This window comes from Panthera onca, chromosome C1 (assembly GCF_046562875.1).
Source record: "Panthera onca isolate mPanOnc1 chromosome C1, mPanOnc1 haplotype 2, whole genome shotgun sequence".
In the NCBI taxonomy this organism is placed as follows: domain Eukaryota; kingdom Metazoa; phylum Chordata; class Mammalia; order Carnivora; family Felidae; genus Panthera; species Panthera onca.
Genome location: NC_138346.1, coordinates 125,718,635 through 125,736,699, shown reverse-complemented (window position 1 = coordinate 125,736,699; position 18,065 = coordinate 125,718,635). Strand labels below are relative to the sequence as shown.

The following is an 18,065-nucleotide window of genomic DNA, read 5'->3' as shown; positions in this document are numbered from 1 at the left end:
AGGAGGCTGCGTGCCAGTCTAACTGGGTACTTTTTGTCCTCAAAGTCACAGAGTTGCTTAGTAGCAGAGCTCAGACTAAAATTCTATACTCCTCACCCCCCCGTCTGTCATGCTTTACTCACATCACATTGCTTCCTTAAGCCCCAGTTTTAGATCTCTAAATAAGAGTATTTAAGGACTACAAAGATACTGAAGGAAAAAAGAATATGCCTGAACACCATCAACTTTACTTTGGTGCTTCTCCATCCAGTTGATTTACTCAGTATGGTTGGTATTTACAGAGTACCTTCATAGATGCCCATTATTCTGCTGAACATCATGGGAGGGAAGAGGATGGGCTTAAAATGATGAGATTTTCCCTCTGCTTTATAATTTCTGAGATATTAAAATATGAAACCTTCAGGAAGAGGGGGAAGGGTTTTATCTAAGAAACCAGTGTGACTCAACTGATTTTTGAGTTCGAGCCCCGCGTCGGGCTCTGTGCTGACAACTCAGCCTGGATCCTGCTTTGGATTCTCTGTCTCCTTCTCTCTCTGCCCCTGCCCCACTTATGCTCTGTCTCTCTCTTGTCTCTCAAAAATAAATAAACGTAAAAAAAAAAAAAGAAAAGAGAAAGAAATCCCACAACTAGAAGATGCAGACCTGAAGATGCAGACCTGACATCCATCTGTCTGCAAAGCTGCATGCTCTTTCCAACATATCTTTTTTTTTTTAATTTTTTTTAATGTTTATTTATTTTTGAGAGAGACAGAGACAGAGTGTGAGCCAGGGAGGGGCAGAGAGAAAGGGAGACAGAATCCAGAGCAGGCTCCAGGCTCTGAGCAAGCTGTCAGCACGGAGCCTGACGTGAGGCTCGAACACACAAACCATGAGATCATGACCTGAACCAAAGTCGGACACTTAAACAACTGAGCCACCCAGGCGCCCCTCTTTCCAACATAGCTTAAATTAAGTGTAGCTTTATTAGGTGTGGGGTTTTGTTTTTTTTATTTATTTGTAAAATACCTGTTGTGAGATGTCTTCTGTAATGCTGAAGTGAGGATCACTCACTAGTTGCTAAAACTCAGTAGTTAGAAAGTCAGCAGAGCTGAAGTTTGATTGAACATATTTTGCCATGTGGCAAAAGATTTGTACAGCATGTCCTGGAACATAATCTGACAACACAGTGAAGTGTGCCTTTTCTACATGCTTTCCTGCACTTAGAGGCAGTAGGTCTGGAAGGAATCAATGACTCTTTTGTGTGCCTCCTAAAATTTAATGTGCTCATAAGAGTTGGGAATTACGGGAGGGTGTGTGAACTTGTCATGTTGCAATTCCCTTTAAAGAAAACTATATGGAAGTGACAATTTGCAAGTACAATACAGGAGAAGGAAAGGAGTATTTACTCAGCTTTGGAAGTTCAAAAATGTATCTCACTGTGCACCCTGTCAGAAGACCCTTTGAAAATTGTCTGGCAATCTAACTTCTGTCTATATGTGGCTTTTGAAAAATTAATCTTGTGGAAAGGATTGAGTTTGTGCTATGCGGTTTGCCATTTAACATGTCTCAAAAGATGCAGGACTTCATAGAAACGGGAACTTGGGGAGTCAGATAAATTCAGTTAGTAGTAGCCTGTCCAATGAAGATGTTTAAACGACAATATATTTTAAGAAACTACGTAAAAGTATATTTGTATATGGTTGCATTGAGGTTCCCTGTGAAAGTAGACAGACAGTTTAAAAGAAAAATTTCTCCCATACTGCCACCAGACATTCTCTTTGCTTAAATTTCATTTCAACCAACTTCAGAGGGATGCCAGAATGTTTTATATACAGTTTAGGAATTCGGTTATCTAAAACTGAGAAATCTTTTCATGCTCTAACAATTTTTCGGTGAAATAGTGTTCACTGTAACACAATTTTACCTGCACTTCTGGTGAACAAAACTAGTGACTAATTCTTTCTGAGACCTCCCAGGATGTTTGTAAATATGCCTGGAGGAAAAATGATGGAAAATTAATCTTTGTGAGTGATGACGAAATTCATACTTAAGGTGAATTTTATTTTCTCTTACTGCTCAGTTTATGATTAACATCAGAAAGCTCCCATTTTTTTTTAAACTTAATTCTAACCATTTGCTGCCTTAAGGCATTTTATGCTGTGATTGTGGCTCTTTCCTTGTGTGACTCACTTTATTTTTTTTCCTTAGCCGTATCAAACCAACTCTGTCTTCTGGAGATTGTCTGATCATTGTCTTTGTTTTAGGCTTTCAGGATGAATCTGGAAAAGCTCAGCAAGCCTGAACTCCTAACACTATTCAGTATTCTTGAAGGAGAGCTTGAAGCAAGGGACCTTGTGATAGAGGCTTTAAAGGTACGTTAAAAGAAAAAAAGAGGTCATCGTATGTTTTGAAAGTCGTTGCATTGGTTGTAATTTCTTTAACTAAGGTATTTCTATAGCCCCTGTTGAAGTTAGAGGCCTGGATATATACACACTGATACTTGCTCCCGCAGCTACCTTGCGTGGTATGATTTTAGGGACACTGGTAAAGCCTTTCCGACTCCAAAATATTTCCTTTAGTCTGGATCTTGAACGTCATTTTTTTAGCTTAGAGGCCTTAGCCATTTTTGAATGCCAACTGCTTCAGAACCTGATGAAACCTGCTTCCTAAAAACATATATATACAGCCATATACCAAAATTCAGTATATAATATCTGGGAGATCAAGGACTCCATGAAGACCATCTCTGGATTTTCTAGACCCCTGTTGAAGGATTCGTTTGTTTTAGTGTGTGATATCTGCTAAGACACAAGGGGTGGGGGAAGTGGGTGTGTGTTATATGGAAACTCTACTTTCCACTCAATTTTTCTGTAAGCCTAAAACTGCTCTAAAAAACAAAGTCTAATTGAAAAAATACAAGGGAGTATAACTCAGGTATTGTGAATCCCTTACACCTCTGTAAGAGTGTTTCCCAGTCTGTCCTGAGATCAGACTTGGAGAGGCGAAGAAAAGACAGTAAGAGTATCTGAGCAGCAGGAAGAGGAGAAGGAGGACAAGTGACCAAAGGAGAGAGACTTGAGCATGCTGGAGAGAGCAGAGCCCCTGCAAAATACACCCGGTCTAAGGATCTAACAAGATTTTTGTAGTTTCCAGTTTTAGTTAGAGCTTGTATCGATATACATCTGGTTTTGTTTTGTTTTGTTTTTTCTTCTCAAGTTAGTTAACATACAGTGTAGTCCTGGCTTCAGGAGTAGAGCCCAGTGATTCATCACTTACATATGATACCCAGTGCTCATCCCAGCAAGTGCCCTCCTTCATGCCCATCACCCATTTGCCCCACCCCCACCAACCCTCAGTTTGTTCTCTGTTATCAGTGTACATTTTGAAGCTCACTGGTAAAAGGTTTATGAAGTACTTTGTTGTTTTCCCTTTTCAAAATTATCCTAGCTCCTTCTTAAATATTGCATTAGTATTTCGTATGTGTTCATATGACCCTCCATTGTTGAAGACATTTTTTATAGCAACAAAGATAATTTTCTCATTGCCATTCCAGGAGGCTCAGAGAATCGGTGATTTCCTGAGTAGCTAACAATAACCACTCAGTCGAGTTCATACAAAAAGCTATAGCTTTTCTCTTCTCTAGCTTGCCTTTTCCCTTCCTGCAGTGATAGAAGAGTAAATGTGTTCATTTAGTCAAACCTGGGTAGTCTTTTCTTGGATTACTCTGAAATTATAATTGTGATAAAAATAAAATCTAAACCGTTATTTCTATATGCTATTAAATTTAAAGTGACGTGCTAGTTTGTCTTTCAAGGCTGACCGAAAAAGACTGACATTTCTGTCTAATAAATATGCCTTAGGGTAGTTTATCACTGAAAACTATTGGATTTTTGTTTGTTGGCTTTCCCTCGTAGCTTTGTAACGTGTGATAAGTAATTTCCAGTGGTTTCCCTCTCCAGAGTGCATGAGGTGATTCCCTTCTGATGTGGGGGGATGGAGTCGGTCATATTTTCTTCCTTTCCCTGCTTACTTCAGTCTTGGTTTGCGTAGCTTCCCAGGGAATCACATGTTTATGGCTTCGACACGTGCCAAGGCACATACGTTAAAGGTCATTGCCTGAGTCTTTGCCTTCCATACCAGTAATTAGAACTATGACTTTGGTCAAGTCATTTAGTCTCTCTGGAGCAAAGCTTCCTTCTCTGAGATAAGAATAAATGATTAATAACTAGTATCTGTGTGTAACACTGCAAGTATTTGCCCGGCATTGCAAATACTCCCAACAGTGTAGGATTCATTTTTTTTCCCTTTATGTATATTCTTTCAGTGCATATAGTATATGCCATATCCAAGGAACGGTCATTGGTCGCTAATAATATGAATGGATGCCTCTAGTGTGCCCTCAACAGTGCCTAGTTTTTTAATGACTCCCCTGCCAGCACATATTGCATATAAATATTCACTCTGGCTGGTGATTCATTTTTGCCACCTCCACAGGCCTTCCCTTTTGTCACTATTGGTGAATTTTCTTTCTTTCCCTGTACATCGCTGGAAACTATTCTATTTTTCATAACCCTATCCCATTGTTACCAGTAGTCCTAACCTGGTTAAACCCAGGACACCCTCCCATTTTTTATCCCGGGTTTATCTGCTCAATGAAGAGAAGAGAAAAAAGAATCGGGGAAAATTTGAGATCGTTCCTCAATCCTCACTCCTATAGCCTGTTGTTTTCCCACTTCTTTCTCTTGGTTCTCATCTGTGACCCTGGCTCTCGTGTGGTTAGGCGTCATCAGCTTAGAACCCGAAGAGTTCACTGCCTGGGCTGCACCAGGAAGCTCTTGGTTCATGGTGATGGCTCCTTTTAAAACCCAGAAAGCATTTTCTAGGAGCCATTATAAATAGCAATCAGATTTTAGAAAACTACAATAGTTTGGTAATGTGTTAAACAGACTCACCTGAGAATCTACTGCTATGGGCAGGAGGACTCCGGGAAGCGGTTCCCCCTACAGATTACAGTTGACTTTTACAGAAACTTGTGGACTTCAACCCTTCCACAACTGAGGTAGGGGTGGGGGGCTGGCTGCCTCTAATGGAAAAATCAGGCTGACCTTACCTTCTCTTTGCTTTTCAGCCTCAGAAACCACACAAACCTGTAGAGCTTTTGTGTGCCCATTTTGCTAATCATTATACCCTCAGCACCCAGCTTAGTGCCTAACATATAGACACTCAATAAATATTTGTTGAATAGAGGAAATGATGGTGCCATTGTGATTTGTTGCTTTAAAAGATTGCCATAAGGGGCTCCTGGGTGGCTCAGTCAGTTAAGTGTCCAACTCTCCATCTCAGGTCATGATATCAGGGTTTCCTGAGTTCAAGCCCCACATCAGGCTCTGTGCTGACAGTGCAGAGCCTGCTTGGGATTCTCTCTCTCTCTCTCTCTCTCTCTCTCTCTCTCTCTCTCTCTCTCTCTCCCTCTCCCTCCCCCCTGCCCCTCCCCCACTCACACTATCTCTCTCAAAATAAATAAACTTAAAAAAATTATAAATAAATAAATAAATAAATAAAAGATTGCCATAACATTTTAAAGTGAATGTTGTGAATTACTAAATTTTACAGCTTGTTCTCATGTGGCCGCAACACACTGCCTTCTGGTTTTAACGTCAACAGATGTGTCGGTCCTTGTTGCACATGTTTTCCTAAAATATATTTTTTCTGCATAGATCCAATGTTAGTGACTTTAGGCAGCTTCTGACAAGTTGAAAGAGCAGCTTGAGAAGGAAGAGCTATAATTAAGGGAACTTTTGGATATAAGATACCATTCAGAATCAGGCACAAGTGTTGTGTTTAGTCTGCATATGGCTTGGAGGTGATAAAGTTATCTTCTGAGGCTTGAGCTATATGCGGTTTAAGTTGAAATGAATAGCTTGGCCAGAAGTGATACGTCTTGAAGCAGTCTATTGTTAGATAAAGTAAGTAGCAGCTGGGGTCAAAACTGTTTCAGGCCTTCAAGAAAAGCAACTGCCATACAAGATTCTTAAAGTTCAGATGAACTCTCTTTTTACTTGTAGAGTAGCTTTTTGTTTTTTATTTTTGTTTATTTGTTTGGGTTCTGTAACCTATACAGATTTTACTGTTATAATTTCTATAATTCTTGTTTGACAACTTGTTGGACTTCTTGGACTAATAAGGCAGCTTACTAATTTTCTTCCTTTATTATTCTTTAGTAATTCATGCTTAGTGGGTTGAAAAGGTTTTGAAATAGTTATGATGGGTTTTTTTTTCTTTCTGTTTAAGTAAAAGAGCTTACCTTTGTCTTTCCCTCTTTACCTTCAAAATAGATTTTTTTTCCTGGACATAAAATCTGTTCTTCAACCTTGCATATCTGAATAAAACCATATGGTTCACTGTTGCTGCTAAATAAATAGTAGGTCACATTGGCAAGGGTTGCATTTATATAGGGTTATAGGGTTATATTTATTATAAAGTTCCCAGATCCTACATACAGAGTTATAATTATAAAGAGCTTCATTCATTTTCCAGAATCTCTGCTAAAGTGCCAGATTGCAGCTACACCCTTCTAGAGCCCCCACTGTGGTTATGTTCTTTTTCTCCCCAAGATATAAAAGCCTCCTCACTCTTCTGTTGCAGCCAAGACATGTTTGGCATGGAACCAGGAAAGTCAATAGAAAATAGTGTCATATTCAGCTCTTCTGTATTTCAAGTCTAATTGTTACAGAGGCCATTTATACTGTATTTGGTCCTAATTGAACTTTTATATAAAGTGATTTTCTGTTTTACAAGGGATTATGTCAGAGAAAAACATTCTTTATGAAAGTCTTTCTCTTTGACCAGTTTGTCTTCATGAATAAGAACACTATAGGAGTCCCTTCCACATCAAAAGCAAATTACATTGCTCATGAACCAACTGTCTAGGGGAAGCTGGGGTAGAATCACACAGTTGAGCAAGAGAGCCTCAGCTCATTAATTCCAAGCAGATCTGGGAGATGGCTTCCCAGCAAGGACTGACTACTCCAGAAGAAGACAGAGGACATTATGGCCATTTAAAAATTTTGGAAAATAAGGGCACTTGGGTGGCTCAGTTGGTTGAGCATCCAAGCCCCATGTCAGGCTCTGGGCTGAGTGTAGAGTCTGCTTGGGATTCTCTCTCCCTCTTTCTCTGTTCCTCCCCCCCACCAAAATAAATAAATAAACTTAGAAAGAAAAAGAAAGAAAGAAAGAAAGAAAGAAAGAAAGAAAGAAAGAAAAGAAAGAAAGAAAAGAGAGAGAAAAGAAAGAGAGAGAGAAAAAGAAAGAAATCAGTGGGCTGTTTGGGACATATTTTATTATTTATTTATCTATTTATTTAGTGGATTGGCTGATATTTTTAATTCCTACTCTCTCTGAGTAAAGTATATAAGTGAAATCCTAGCTTTTTAAAAAAAGAAACATAAAGATAATTACTAGGCAGTCTACAAAGCTATCAATTAGAATATTCAGTTAAGTGTAGCTGTTAAGAGCATGAAGCTTTCAAATCAAAAGGTTAGCACACTACTATTTAATCGTGTACATTAAGCCAGTTATTTACCCTGTAAGCTTTATCAGTAAAATGATACGGGTTTGGGGAGGATTAAATGAGATACCAAATGCTATTTGAGGTGCCCAGTGTTCATTTACTCTTCTTATTATTAGAACATAGGTTTTACAGTCCACCCATTTTGGAACAAAAGTATATTCCATAAAGCAAGAAATACTGATTAATAATGCTGTTCTTCATAAGAAAGATTAATCTTTAGATTAAGTCTTTGTTGTCAACAGGGCTTATACTTTAGCTTGTGTTTCTTTTAGGAATTGTTGGCTTTGAGATGATCTATCCCTACCCCCACCACCAAAAGTGTGTATTTTCAGACAGCAAGGGTTAAGGGTGTGTTCTGGGGCATTAAACAGATGTTATGTTATATCCCCCCTCACCCCTATAATGAAAACAGGAAATACAGGGACAATGTGGAAGCCTTTTTAGAATCGATTTTTTTCCCATTGATTTCTTTGTGTATTTTTCTATTGTTTGATTTGGCATACTGTTGTTATACTTTGTTGTTCTTTTTTTTTTTCATTTTTTTAATGTTTATTTTTGAGAGAGAGTGAGAGAGAGCCAGTGTGCGCACAAGCAGGGGAGGGGCAGAGAGAGGAGGAGACAGAATCCGAAGCAGGCTCCAGGCTCTGAACTGTCAGCACAGACCCCAACACAGTGCTCAAGCTCATGAACCATGAGATCATGATCTGAGCTGAAGTCAGACTGTCAACCAACTGAGTCACCCAGGCGCCCCTATATTTTGTTTTTCTAAACAGCTTATTGAGGTATAATTGACATACAGTAAGCTGCATATATTTAATGTATATAAATTGATACTTGTTAGATGTATTCCCTCATGAAACCATTACTACAATCAAGATAATGAATATATCCAATCTCCCCTTGCAAATATTCCTCTGTAACCCTTTTACCTAACCATCCCCACTCCTTCCTACATCCTCACCCAAACCACTAATCTACTAGAGATTAGTTTACATTTCCTAGAATTTTATATAAGTAGAATCCTATAAAATGTACCATTTTCTGTCCTGTTACTTCACTCAGTGTGATTATCTTGAGATTTATCCATGTTTTTTTTTTAATTTTTTTTTTTTTTTTTTACATTTTATTTATTTTTGAGAAACTGAGACAAAGCGTGAGCAGGGGAGGGGCAGAGAGAGAAGGAAACAGAATCTGAAGCAGGCTCCAGGCTCTGAGCAAGCAGTCAGCACAGAGCCTGATGCGGGGCTTGAACCCACAAACTGTGAGATCATGACCTGAGCCGAAGTCGGACACTCAACCGACTGAGCCACCGAGGCGCCCCAAGATTTATCCATGTTTTTATTGTATTAATAGTTCATTCCTTTTATTACTGAGTAGTGTTCTATTGTATGTATGCTCCACATCGGTTGATGAACATTTTCATTGTTTCCACTTTGGGACTTCTGCAAATAAAACCGCTTTGAACATTCACATACCAGGGTTTATATAGACATATGCTTTCATTTCTCTTGGATAAATACCTACGAATGGAATGGCTGTATTACCTAGTGGGTGTATGTCTATTGTTGCTGTTGTTGTTGTTGTTGTTGTTGTTGTTGTTGTTTTAAGAAACTGCCAAACTGTTTTCCAAAGTGGTCATGTCACTTTACATTCCCACCTGTCATGTATGTCATGTCTAAGTCTCGTTGCTCCACACCCTCATCAGCACCCTGTATGGCCACTCTTTTTAATCTTAGCCTTTCTCATAGGTATATAATATCTCACTGTAGTTTTATTTTGCATTTCCTTTTTGATTAATGATGTTGAGCATCTTTTCATGAGCTTTTTCACCGTCTATATTGTTCTCTGATTTGTTCAAAATTTTGGCCATTTTTAAAATTGAGTTGTTTTTTCATTATTGGGTTTTGAGGATTTCTGATCTATCTAGATCCAAGTCATTTATTAGATACATATCTTGCAAATATTTTCTCCTAGTTGGTGGCTTGTCATTTCATTCTCTTAACTATATCCTTTGAAGAGCAAAAGTTTTTCATTTTAATGAAATCCAATTTATCAATGTTTCTTTTATGGATTTTGCTTCTTTTCCTAAACCAAGGTCAGAAAGGTTTCCTCCTATGTTTTTTTTTCTGTAATTTTATAGTTTTAAGCTTTACACTTAGATCTATGATACAACTTCAATTAATTAATATATTATATAGTACAACATATGGATCAAAGTCTTTTCATATGGATGTCCAATTGTTCTAACACTATTTGTTGAAAAGACTGTCCTTCCTCTGTAGAATGGCCTTGGCATCTTTGTCACATCAGTTTTCCATATATTTGTAGGTTTGTTTCTGGACTCTGTTTCGTTCCATTGATTTACCTTGATGCCAGTACCATATTTTCTTGATTACTGTGGTAAATCTTAAAATAAGATAGTGTTAATCTTCCAACTTGTGGGGTTTTTTTCAAAGTTGTTTTGGTTATTCATGCTCCTTGGCATTTCTATATGAATCTTAGAATCAGCTCATCAGTTTCTCCAAAAATCATATTGGGATTTTTATTGGGATTGCATTGAATCTATAGATAAATTTGGGGAGAATAGACATCTAACAATATTATATTTTCTAATCCATGACAATGGTATTTCTCTCTATTTATTTAGGTCTCTCAGCAGTGCTTTATAGTTTTTAGTGTATAGGTCTTTCCCATCTTTTGTCAGATTTATCCCTAACTATTTCCTATTTTTTATGATATTATAAATGGTGTTGTTTTTTAATTTTAATTTCTGACTATTATTGTTATACAAAAATAAAATTGATTTCATATAGATTCATTATCCTGCAGACTTGCTACACTCACTTAATAGTTCTAATAGCTTTTTTTATAAAAAGCTATTTTATACAAATAATTGGATTTTCTACAAATAATCATGACTGCAAGTAAAGACAGTTTTACTTTTTTTTTTTCTAATCTAAATGCTTTTTATTTTTCTTGCATTATTGCATTGGCTAGAACCCCCAGTACCATGTCAGAGTGGTGAGAATACCGTTGTCTTGTTCTTGACAAGGGGAAAGGGGGAAAATGCTCAGTTTTTCATCATTAAATATGATGTTGGCTGTAAGTTTTTCACAGATGTTCTTTATCAAGTTGAGGCTATTTCTTTCCATTCCTAATTTGCTGAGTTTTTATCAGGAATGAATATTGGATTTTGTCCTGTGCTTTTGCTGTATCAATTGAGAAGATAATTGGTTATGTCCTTGCTCTGTGTCTGAAATATTATCTGAGAAAGAGCTTCATCCCCTTATTGACCTTCTCTTGACCAAGTAGTGTGATGTGTAGTAGCTTTTTCAGCTTTGCTCTACTACTTTTTAGAAACTATAATTCTGTAATTTAATTTTTAAAATTAAATTTTAAAGTTCAGTAATTATTTTTCCAATGGCAAAACTTAATAGTAATTTAAAAATCATAAACATCTCAAAAAAAGAAACAGAATACTTTTGTTGCTTTATGCACTGTTCCCTTTAAAGCTGCTTTTATCCTTTGTCTTTATTAGTTTTAATAGTCTATTACCTTCTTATTTTTTGATAAATAATTTTATTTATTATTTTGGATAAATAATTTTTCTAATGAGGCAAAAACAAACATCATGTTCATTTTTCACCTTCTGATAGAATATTATTATCTCTTTCTTAGGAGTAACAGAAGTAATCTAATTGAAGATTAAAGATTATCTTTTCATGTTGAATGATTTAAATTGTATTTTAGTATGTCATATGACTAGTCAGGAAATAGACACCCAAGTATACTTGGGGTGCCTGGGTATCTCAGTCGGTTGAGCTTCCGACTCTTGATGTCGGCTCAGGTCATGATCTCATGGTTCATGTTCGTGAAATCCAGCCCCATGTAGGGCTCTGCACTGACAGCATCTGAGCCTGTTTAGTATTCTCTCTCTCCCTTTCTCTCTGCTCTAACCCCACTTGTACCTGCATGCATACACTCTCTTAAATCAACATTTAGAAAAAATATATATACCGTTTCTTTATTATTTCCTAATTATTTCTTAATTTGGACCACAGGAAGATAATTCATTTTAAAGAGGATTTATTTATAGGCAACAACCCTACATCTGAATGCTGCTCCAGAGTGAGTTATTGCAGAATAGGTAGACATAGTATTACTTCTCTGTTATGTTTTTGAGTTAAAAATTCAATACTGGTTTCTTTTATTAAATTTACTAATCTCAGAACACCTATTTATTGAGGAGAGTTGCTGTAGTCTAAATGGCTTTATGTAAAAATCTACTTACAGAAAAAATTTTCTATAAGTTACTTCCAATTACCTTCAAACAGCTCATGATAACATAGTTATATTGATCTAGTTCCAATTAATTCTTTATAAAAAGTAACCCTTGGTTAATGGCTACATGAATTAGTAATATATCCATGTGGTGAACTATTACACAGCTATTTTAAAACATGATGCATATGAAAAAGTTTTAATGACATAGTAATAATGTTCCTACAGTGTAATGCTAAATTTGCAAAGCAGGTCATAACATTAAATATATCCTTTAATCTTGATCATAACAATTACATGTGTGCATGTGTGTATACACAGAAAAAGGACTCAAACAAATAGATTGAAATTTGTAGTTGTGGTGTTAATAGTAGTTGTCCCTGGGTAGTGGAATCATATGCAAATTTTACTTTTTTTCCTTCAAACTTCTGTATTATATGTAAATTACTTTAGAATTAGAAATACTTGCTTTTAGGTAGCAATAGTTTTATACAACAGCTTCTTGTTTATTAATAGTTATGCCCTAAGAAAATAATTTAGTCACATATTATTCACTTTGTAGGGAAAGATACTAGAGCTAATTAGAACTACAGTTAAATTCTTCCCTGTTTGTTTTTCCTGATATTGTTGATATTATTCTTTTCCAACCCACTCTAAATAACTCAACTGTCTCTGCTTGAAAACCAACCTAAGCTCCCAAGCTATGCAATAAAAAGATCATAGAGTTTAAGGGAAGAAGAAAGGAGGCTATGATAAAAATACCTTTTCATCATACCAGAGTCTAAAGAGGTATCTTTTAAACATTTTGAAATACGTTCCATCATTTTGTCACAGTTCAGGACGTCCATACCCACCCACATATATGTATCGATTAAAACAAAAATTTCACTAAATATATAGTAACTCTATGTCTTACTATAATATTTATACCATGTCATACTATACTACACTATTTTCTTTTTTTTATACTTTATTTTTCATTAAAGGCAGATTGTGATCCTACTAACCTAGTTTCATTATCTACTTTTAGAAATGTATCCTACAGATGTACTTAGGCCTATATAATAAAGTGTATGTGTAAGAACATTTATTGCAATATTGGTCATAGCAACAAAATGCTGGAAATAACTTGTGTGTGTATTAGTAGGGTTCTGACCAAGTAAATTATGGTATGATTACACAACAGAATACTATGCAGTCATTAAAGAGAATGAGAAATCTTTATGTATAACATTCTCTAAGATATAGTAAGTGAAAAAATAATGCACAGAAAAGTGAGCATAGGGAAATACATCTCACAAAGCCTCTTCTTTGCTTCCCCTTGACTCGGTTCCTTTGAGAATGGTAGGAGCTCCCCAAAAATGTTCTGCCCCGGAAAGGGAATGAAATTATTAAAAGGCATGTATGTTACCAGGTTCAGTGGTGGGTACACTAGCAGAGAAGAGCCAAAAGAAGCAGGAAAGGCTGGTCATATATATGGGCTGTTTATGAGTCGGGTATTTATAAAAAAAAGTAGACTGCATTCTTAAGTGATTAAGTGTCTTTTCTTGCATCAGAAAAACATTGTGGGGTGCCTGGGTGGCTTGGTTAAACATCTGACTTCCGCTCAGGTCATGATCTCACGGCTCACTTATGAGTTCAAGCCCCGCATTAGACTCTCTGCTGACATTGCAGAGCCCACTTCGGATCCTCTGCCCCTCTTCCACTGGTGTGCTCTCTCTCTCTTTCTCTCTCTCTCTCTCAAAAATAAACATTAGAAAAAAAAAAAGAAAGGAAAAGAAAAGAAAGAAAGAAAGAAAGAGAGAAAGACATTGAGCCCCATGTATAACAGCTCTTAAGAATAATTATCTGATATCAGCTACTTGCTATACAACTTTTTAGCACATGCCATCATTCATATTACAAATTATGGCATTTAGCAGTTCAAGAGTGAAGGTTCCAAAAAATAAGCAAATTTCTCATTTAATTGACATCTTTCTGTGGCCTGGTTTTTGTATGACTTTGAGGAAAGAAAGGGGGAATTTAGCTTGGAAAATGCTACCTATTTAGAGAACACATCGTTCTGTAACCATTGGGGAGAGGCTTCAGAAAAGATTATAACAGTGGGGGATTTCATTGCATTTATTCAGCCTGAAACTAAAACAAGTAAAAAAGGGAAACAGCTTATTCCTGTTATTTCGACTTCCTCTTATTGTGTCTTCTTTGCATGTGTTAGCCTTGTGATTTGGGATTAATCAGAAGTTATTTCTAGTGGCTCCCCTTAAAGAGAAGAGAAAGAAAGACAAAGAGGTTGCTTGTAAAATTAAAGCCTGTGGTCCATCATTTAGTATTTCAGTATAGCTAGTTATAGGAAAAATTTGAAAGACAGAAGGAAACCGTCTTGTATGTTTGCCGAAAATCTTTATGGACAGGGAGCATATATAGAATGAAGCAGGAAATTTTATTATATGGGCATTTATTTCCTTAGAAAAGCAGAGTAATGTATCTGTTCTACCAAACTATTCGCATCTATGCACAAGGAGGCTCATTGCAGTATTGTTTAATGCAGGAATGGAAAATTATAAACAACCTAAATATCCGTCAGTAAAATATATCAATGTAAACTGTTACATCCTTACTATGCCATATTATGTAACTGCTTTATTTTTTATGAGAAGAAAACAAGCAGTGTACTGACTTATTAGATCTCTAGACACAATAAATGAAAAAAGTACACATATACACATTTATGGATATGCTTGGAAAAGGTCTGAGACGATACTGATTATACTGAGGACTCTTGAGGTAGAGACATTGGCTTGTATTCAGGAAGGAATTTGGCTTTATCTACATAATTAAATTTTTTTATGAGAAAATATTCATTTATGATGAAATTAAAATAAAAATTAGGGGCACCTGGGTAGCTCAGTTGGTTAAGTGTCCAACTTTTGATTTGGGCGCAGGTCATGTTCTCAACGTTCGTCAGATCGAGCCCCTCGGTGGGCTCTGTGCTGACAGTGCAGAGCCTGCTTGGGATTCTCTCTCTCCCTTTCTCTGCCCCTCCCCTCTCTCTTTCTCTCAAAGTAAAGAAATAAAATTTTTTAACTATACTTTTAAGAAATAGAGTATGAAAATAAGAACAACATCGGGGCTCCTGGGTGGCTCAGTCGGTTCAGCGTCCAACTTCAGCTCAGGTCATGATCTCACAGTCTGAGTTTGAGCCCTGCGTGGGGCTCTGTGCTGACAGCTCAGAGCCCGGCGCCTGTTTCAGATTCTGTGTCTCCCTCTCTCTCTCTGCCCCTCCCCTGCTCATGCTCTGTCTCTCTCTGTCTCAAAAATAAATAAAAATATTAAAAAAGAAAGAAAATAAGAACAACATTTACTTTGTAACTGTCTTTATTTCTAATTGGTTTATCCTCTCACATAAATCTATATTAATTCTAAAATACAGTTAAGGGGATAGAGACAAGCCTAGCATGCCTAGGTAAAGCATGAGCTTGTTAGCATCACATCCCTGATTGTCTCCCAAAAAAGCAAAAGTAGATTTCCCACGAATTTTCAGATTCTGCTTTTGAACAGGACACCTAAAAGTTCTTCCTTCAAAGCAGATTCTTTCACAGGTGATGGACTCAAATAGAGCTGACAGTGTATGCATGAGCAACTACGTGATGAAAATTTCAAGAAATGTTATTATCATAACAGGAGACCTATAACCCTTCAAAGTATTTTTTCCTGGCTCTGTTTCATATCTGCACTTCATAATATTCCATTGTTTAACAACAACATAAAGTATTTTCTGCATCAGAAAGCCAACTCCACCTAGTGAGTTCTAAGATAACGCATAACTTCAAAAAATTGTTTTAATCTAATTCAATAGCTGTCTGTTCCACAAAAGACTGAACTCGTTGGTAGATAGGAGTATGTGACCGTGTTATTAAATTTGGAAGGTTTTGTTCTTATTGCCTCACATTATTTTACCAATAAAATTTTTGTAGAATTGAGTCAGACTTAATGTGATTTCTTTTTCTTTGCACTGGATTATTGATAATATGGAAATTTATGAATTCATGCTGCTACGCATCACAGATGATAGATTTTCACCTCTCTCTTCTTTAGGCCTAGTATTTCTCCTCATGGAGGGGTGGATACTTAATCCTGTTCAGCACTACATCCCAAATACCTAGAACCTCAGAAGTTCTTCAGAAATATTTGTTATATGACAGAATACGTTCAGGCTCTTTAAGTCTAACTTCAGTGTATTGAAGGTTCAAAATAGATTACCACTTACTAATTAATATTTTTGAGAAGAGAGCCTTAACTATAGTAATATAGTTTCATTACTTTTCCTGTTGATGATTTCCACTTGGTGACATTATTTACATTTCAGCCTGTACTGAGAAGGAACAATTTGTTCTTCAGACAGGAAATCATTGCTTATGTTTGTTTCTGTATTTGTAGTAAAGGATACCAAATAATTGGGATGTGTACCTTTGCTCACTATGCACATGTATTCATCTAAAAAAAAGACCATATTTTATTGGTTTGTTTTTTGAAAAACCATATTTTAGTTTTCAGCTGACATTTTACCGTGGTGTCCTTTCCTATCAAATTGAGATGTGGTCATCTGCATTCCCTGACTGATTAGTAACGGGAGCTTTGTGTGCCTCATTGAAAATAGTATTTTTTTTTTAAGAGTACAGCTTTGCTTGTCTTTCTTTATCTGTCTAGATATATACAAAAATATTGTTTACCAGACTTTCAGCTAAGGACCTCCATGGGCATCTGTCTAAATTACACATATCCTCTATCTTTCAGAATATATTCACTTATCTCCCATTTCTCCAGTGGGTTTTTGTTCTTGCTTTTGGCTCCCACAGAATCTCCCTCATCCCCCCTTCTCTGGTTGCTTTCCAAATGGATCACTTTTCCCTTTAAAAATCTTCCTTTCAGAGGCACCTGAGTGGCTCAGTCGGTTAAGTGACTCTTGATCTCAGCTCAGGTCCTGATCTCAGGGTCCTGATTTCAAGCCCCACGTTGGGCTGCAGGCTGGGTGTGGAACCTACTTAAAGTAAAAAATCTTCCTTTCAGTCCCTTATCCTTCCTTTCCTGGGACAAATGACTACCACATGAGGCCAAGAGAAGTCATTTAAGGAAGAGCACTGAAGCAGTCTTAGAGGCTTAGAATGGAGCCAGTTGTTCTATTCCCATTGGGATTAAAATGGTAAAGGGGTCTTGGTTATCCCATTCTTGTCCATGGTGACACTTAAAGTTCCTGAAAGGTGTTGCTACCCCATAGAGTAAAAAGGAAAAACTCTTGTATCTCCAAAGATAACTCCTGTTCTTCCCATCCATGCATAGTCTAAACCCCTCAGTAGACTTTTATTATGAAGACAAAGGCAGTCTCGGGTTAGGATTACTTGGAATTAGTAGTAATTAGTGGTCAACTTGAGCATGCTGGGTTTCACCATGTATTTATTCAGTACCTTACTGTAGTGATGAGCATTGTCGGTTCACATTTAAAATTGTCATTAAACACCCATACCGCACTTAGAGCCCACCTTTTACTTCTCGGTCCTGGCTTCTTTACTCCTCTTCCCCTTCTGTTCTCTGAAGAAAAACCATCCTTCCCAACTGAATAGCTAGCTGCCTCCCTCCACATTAGTCTGCAGTGACAATAGAAGTTGCCACCCTTCCAGCCTCTGACTTGGGACATAGAGCTTGATCTCTCTTAATATGTCATCCTAGATACTCTGTTCTACCTTCTCACACTAGGATGTATAATTAGCACGGTCCCTGCTTCTGTTTGCCTGCCCTGACATCTTGCTCTCACTGTGTGTGGCTCTCAAACCACACCTAGTCCCCTTTTTCATTTGACCCTGTCTGTACACTCCCGCCACCCTCCTCTACCCCCACAAACTTCTTATTCCTGTTTACTTGCTACACTTCTCAATGTGAACACTCTGTACTTCTCAGCTAGGCTAATCAGGACCCTCTTCCTGCGACCTTTTCTCTGAGTAGCTTGTTTCTTGCCACGTTTCCTTGCAGTATCAGACTGTGTTTGTGATTTAAGAATCTCACCTCGATAAAATGTTTAAAGTCTCATCCCACAATCATACAGCTCCCTCCATAGAATCCCCTAACTAGAAGAAGAAACCCTTTCAATCTTATTTATGAGCTCTTTTTAACTATGTTAGCCTTGAAGTAGTTTCTGCACTGTTAATACATTGTGAGTTAAAGAGGCTGAGCACACCTCGAA

At 37.0% G+C, this 18,065-nt stretch overlaps 1 protein-coding gene across 2 annotated transcripts in view; it reads left to right on the top strand.

Moving 5' to 3' along the window:
- Nucleotides 1-18,065, top strand: part of CTTNBP2NL (CTTNBP2 N-terminal like) — a 51,818-nt gene that overhangs the window by 13,586 nt on the left and 20,167 nt on the right. For both annotated transcript variants that reach the window (XM_060621691.3, XM_060621692.3), the window contains exon 3: nt 2,244-2,351. In XM_060621691.3, coding sequence (XP_060477674.3) covers nt 2,253-2,351 — 99 coding nt within the window. In that variant the 5' untranslated portion in view covers nt 2,244-2,252. The remainder of the gene's footprint in view (nt 1-2,243; nt 2,352-18,065) is intronic.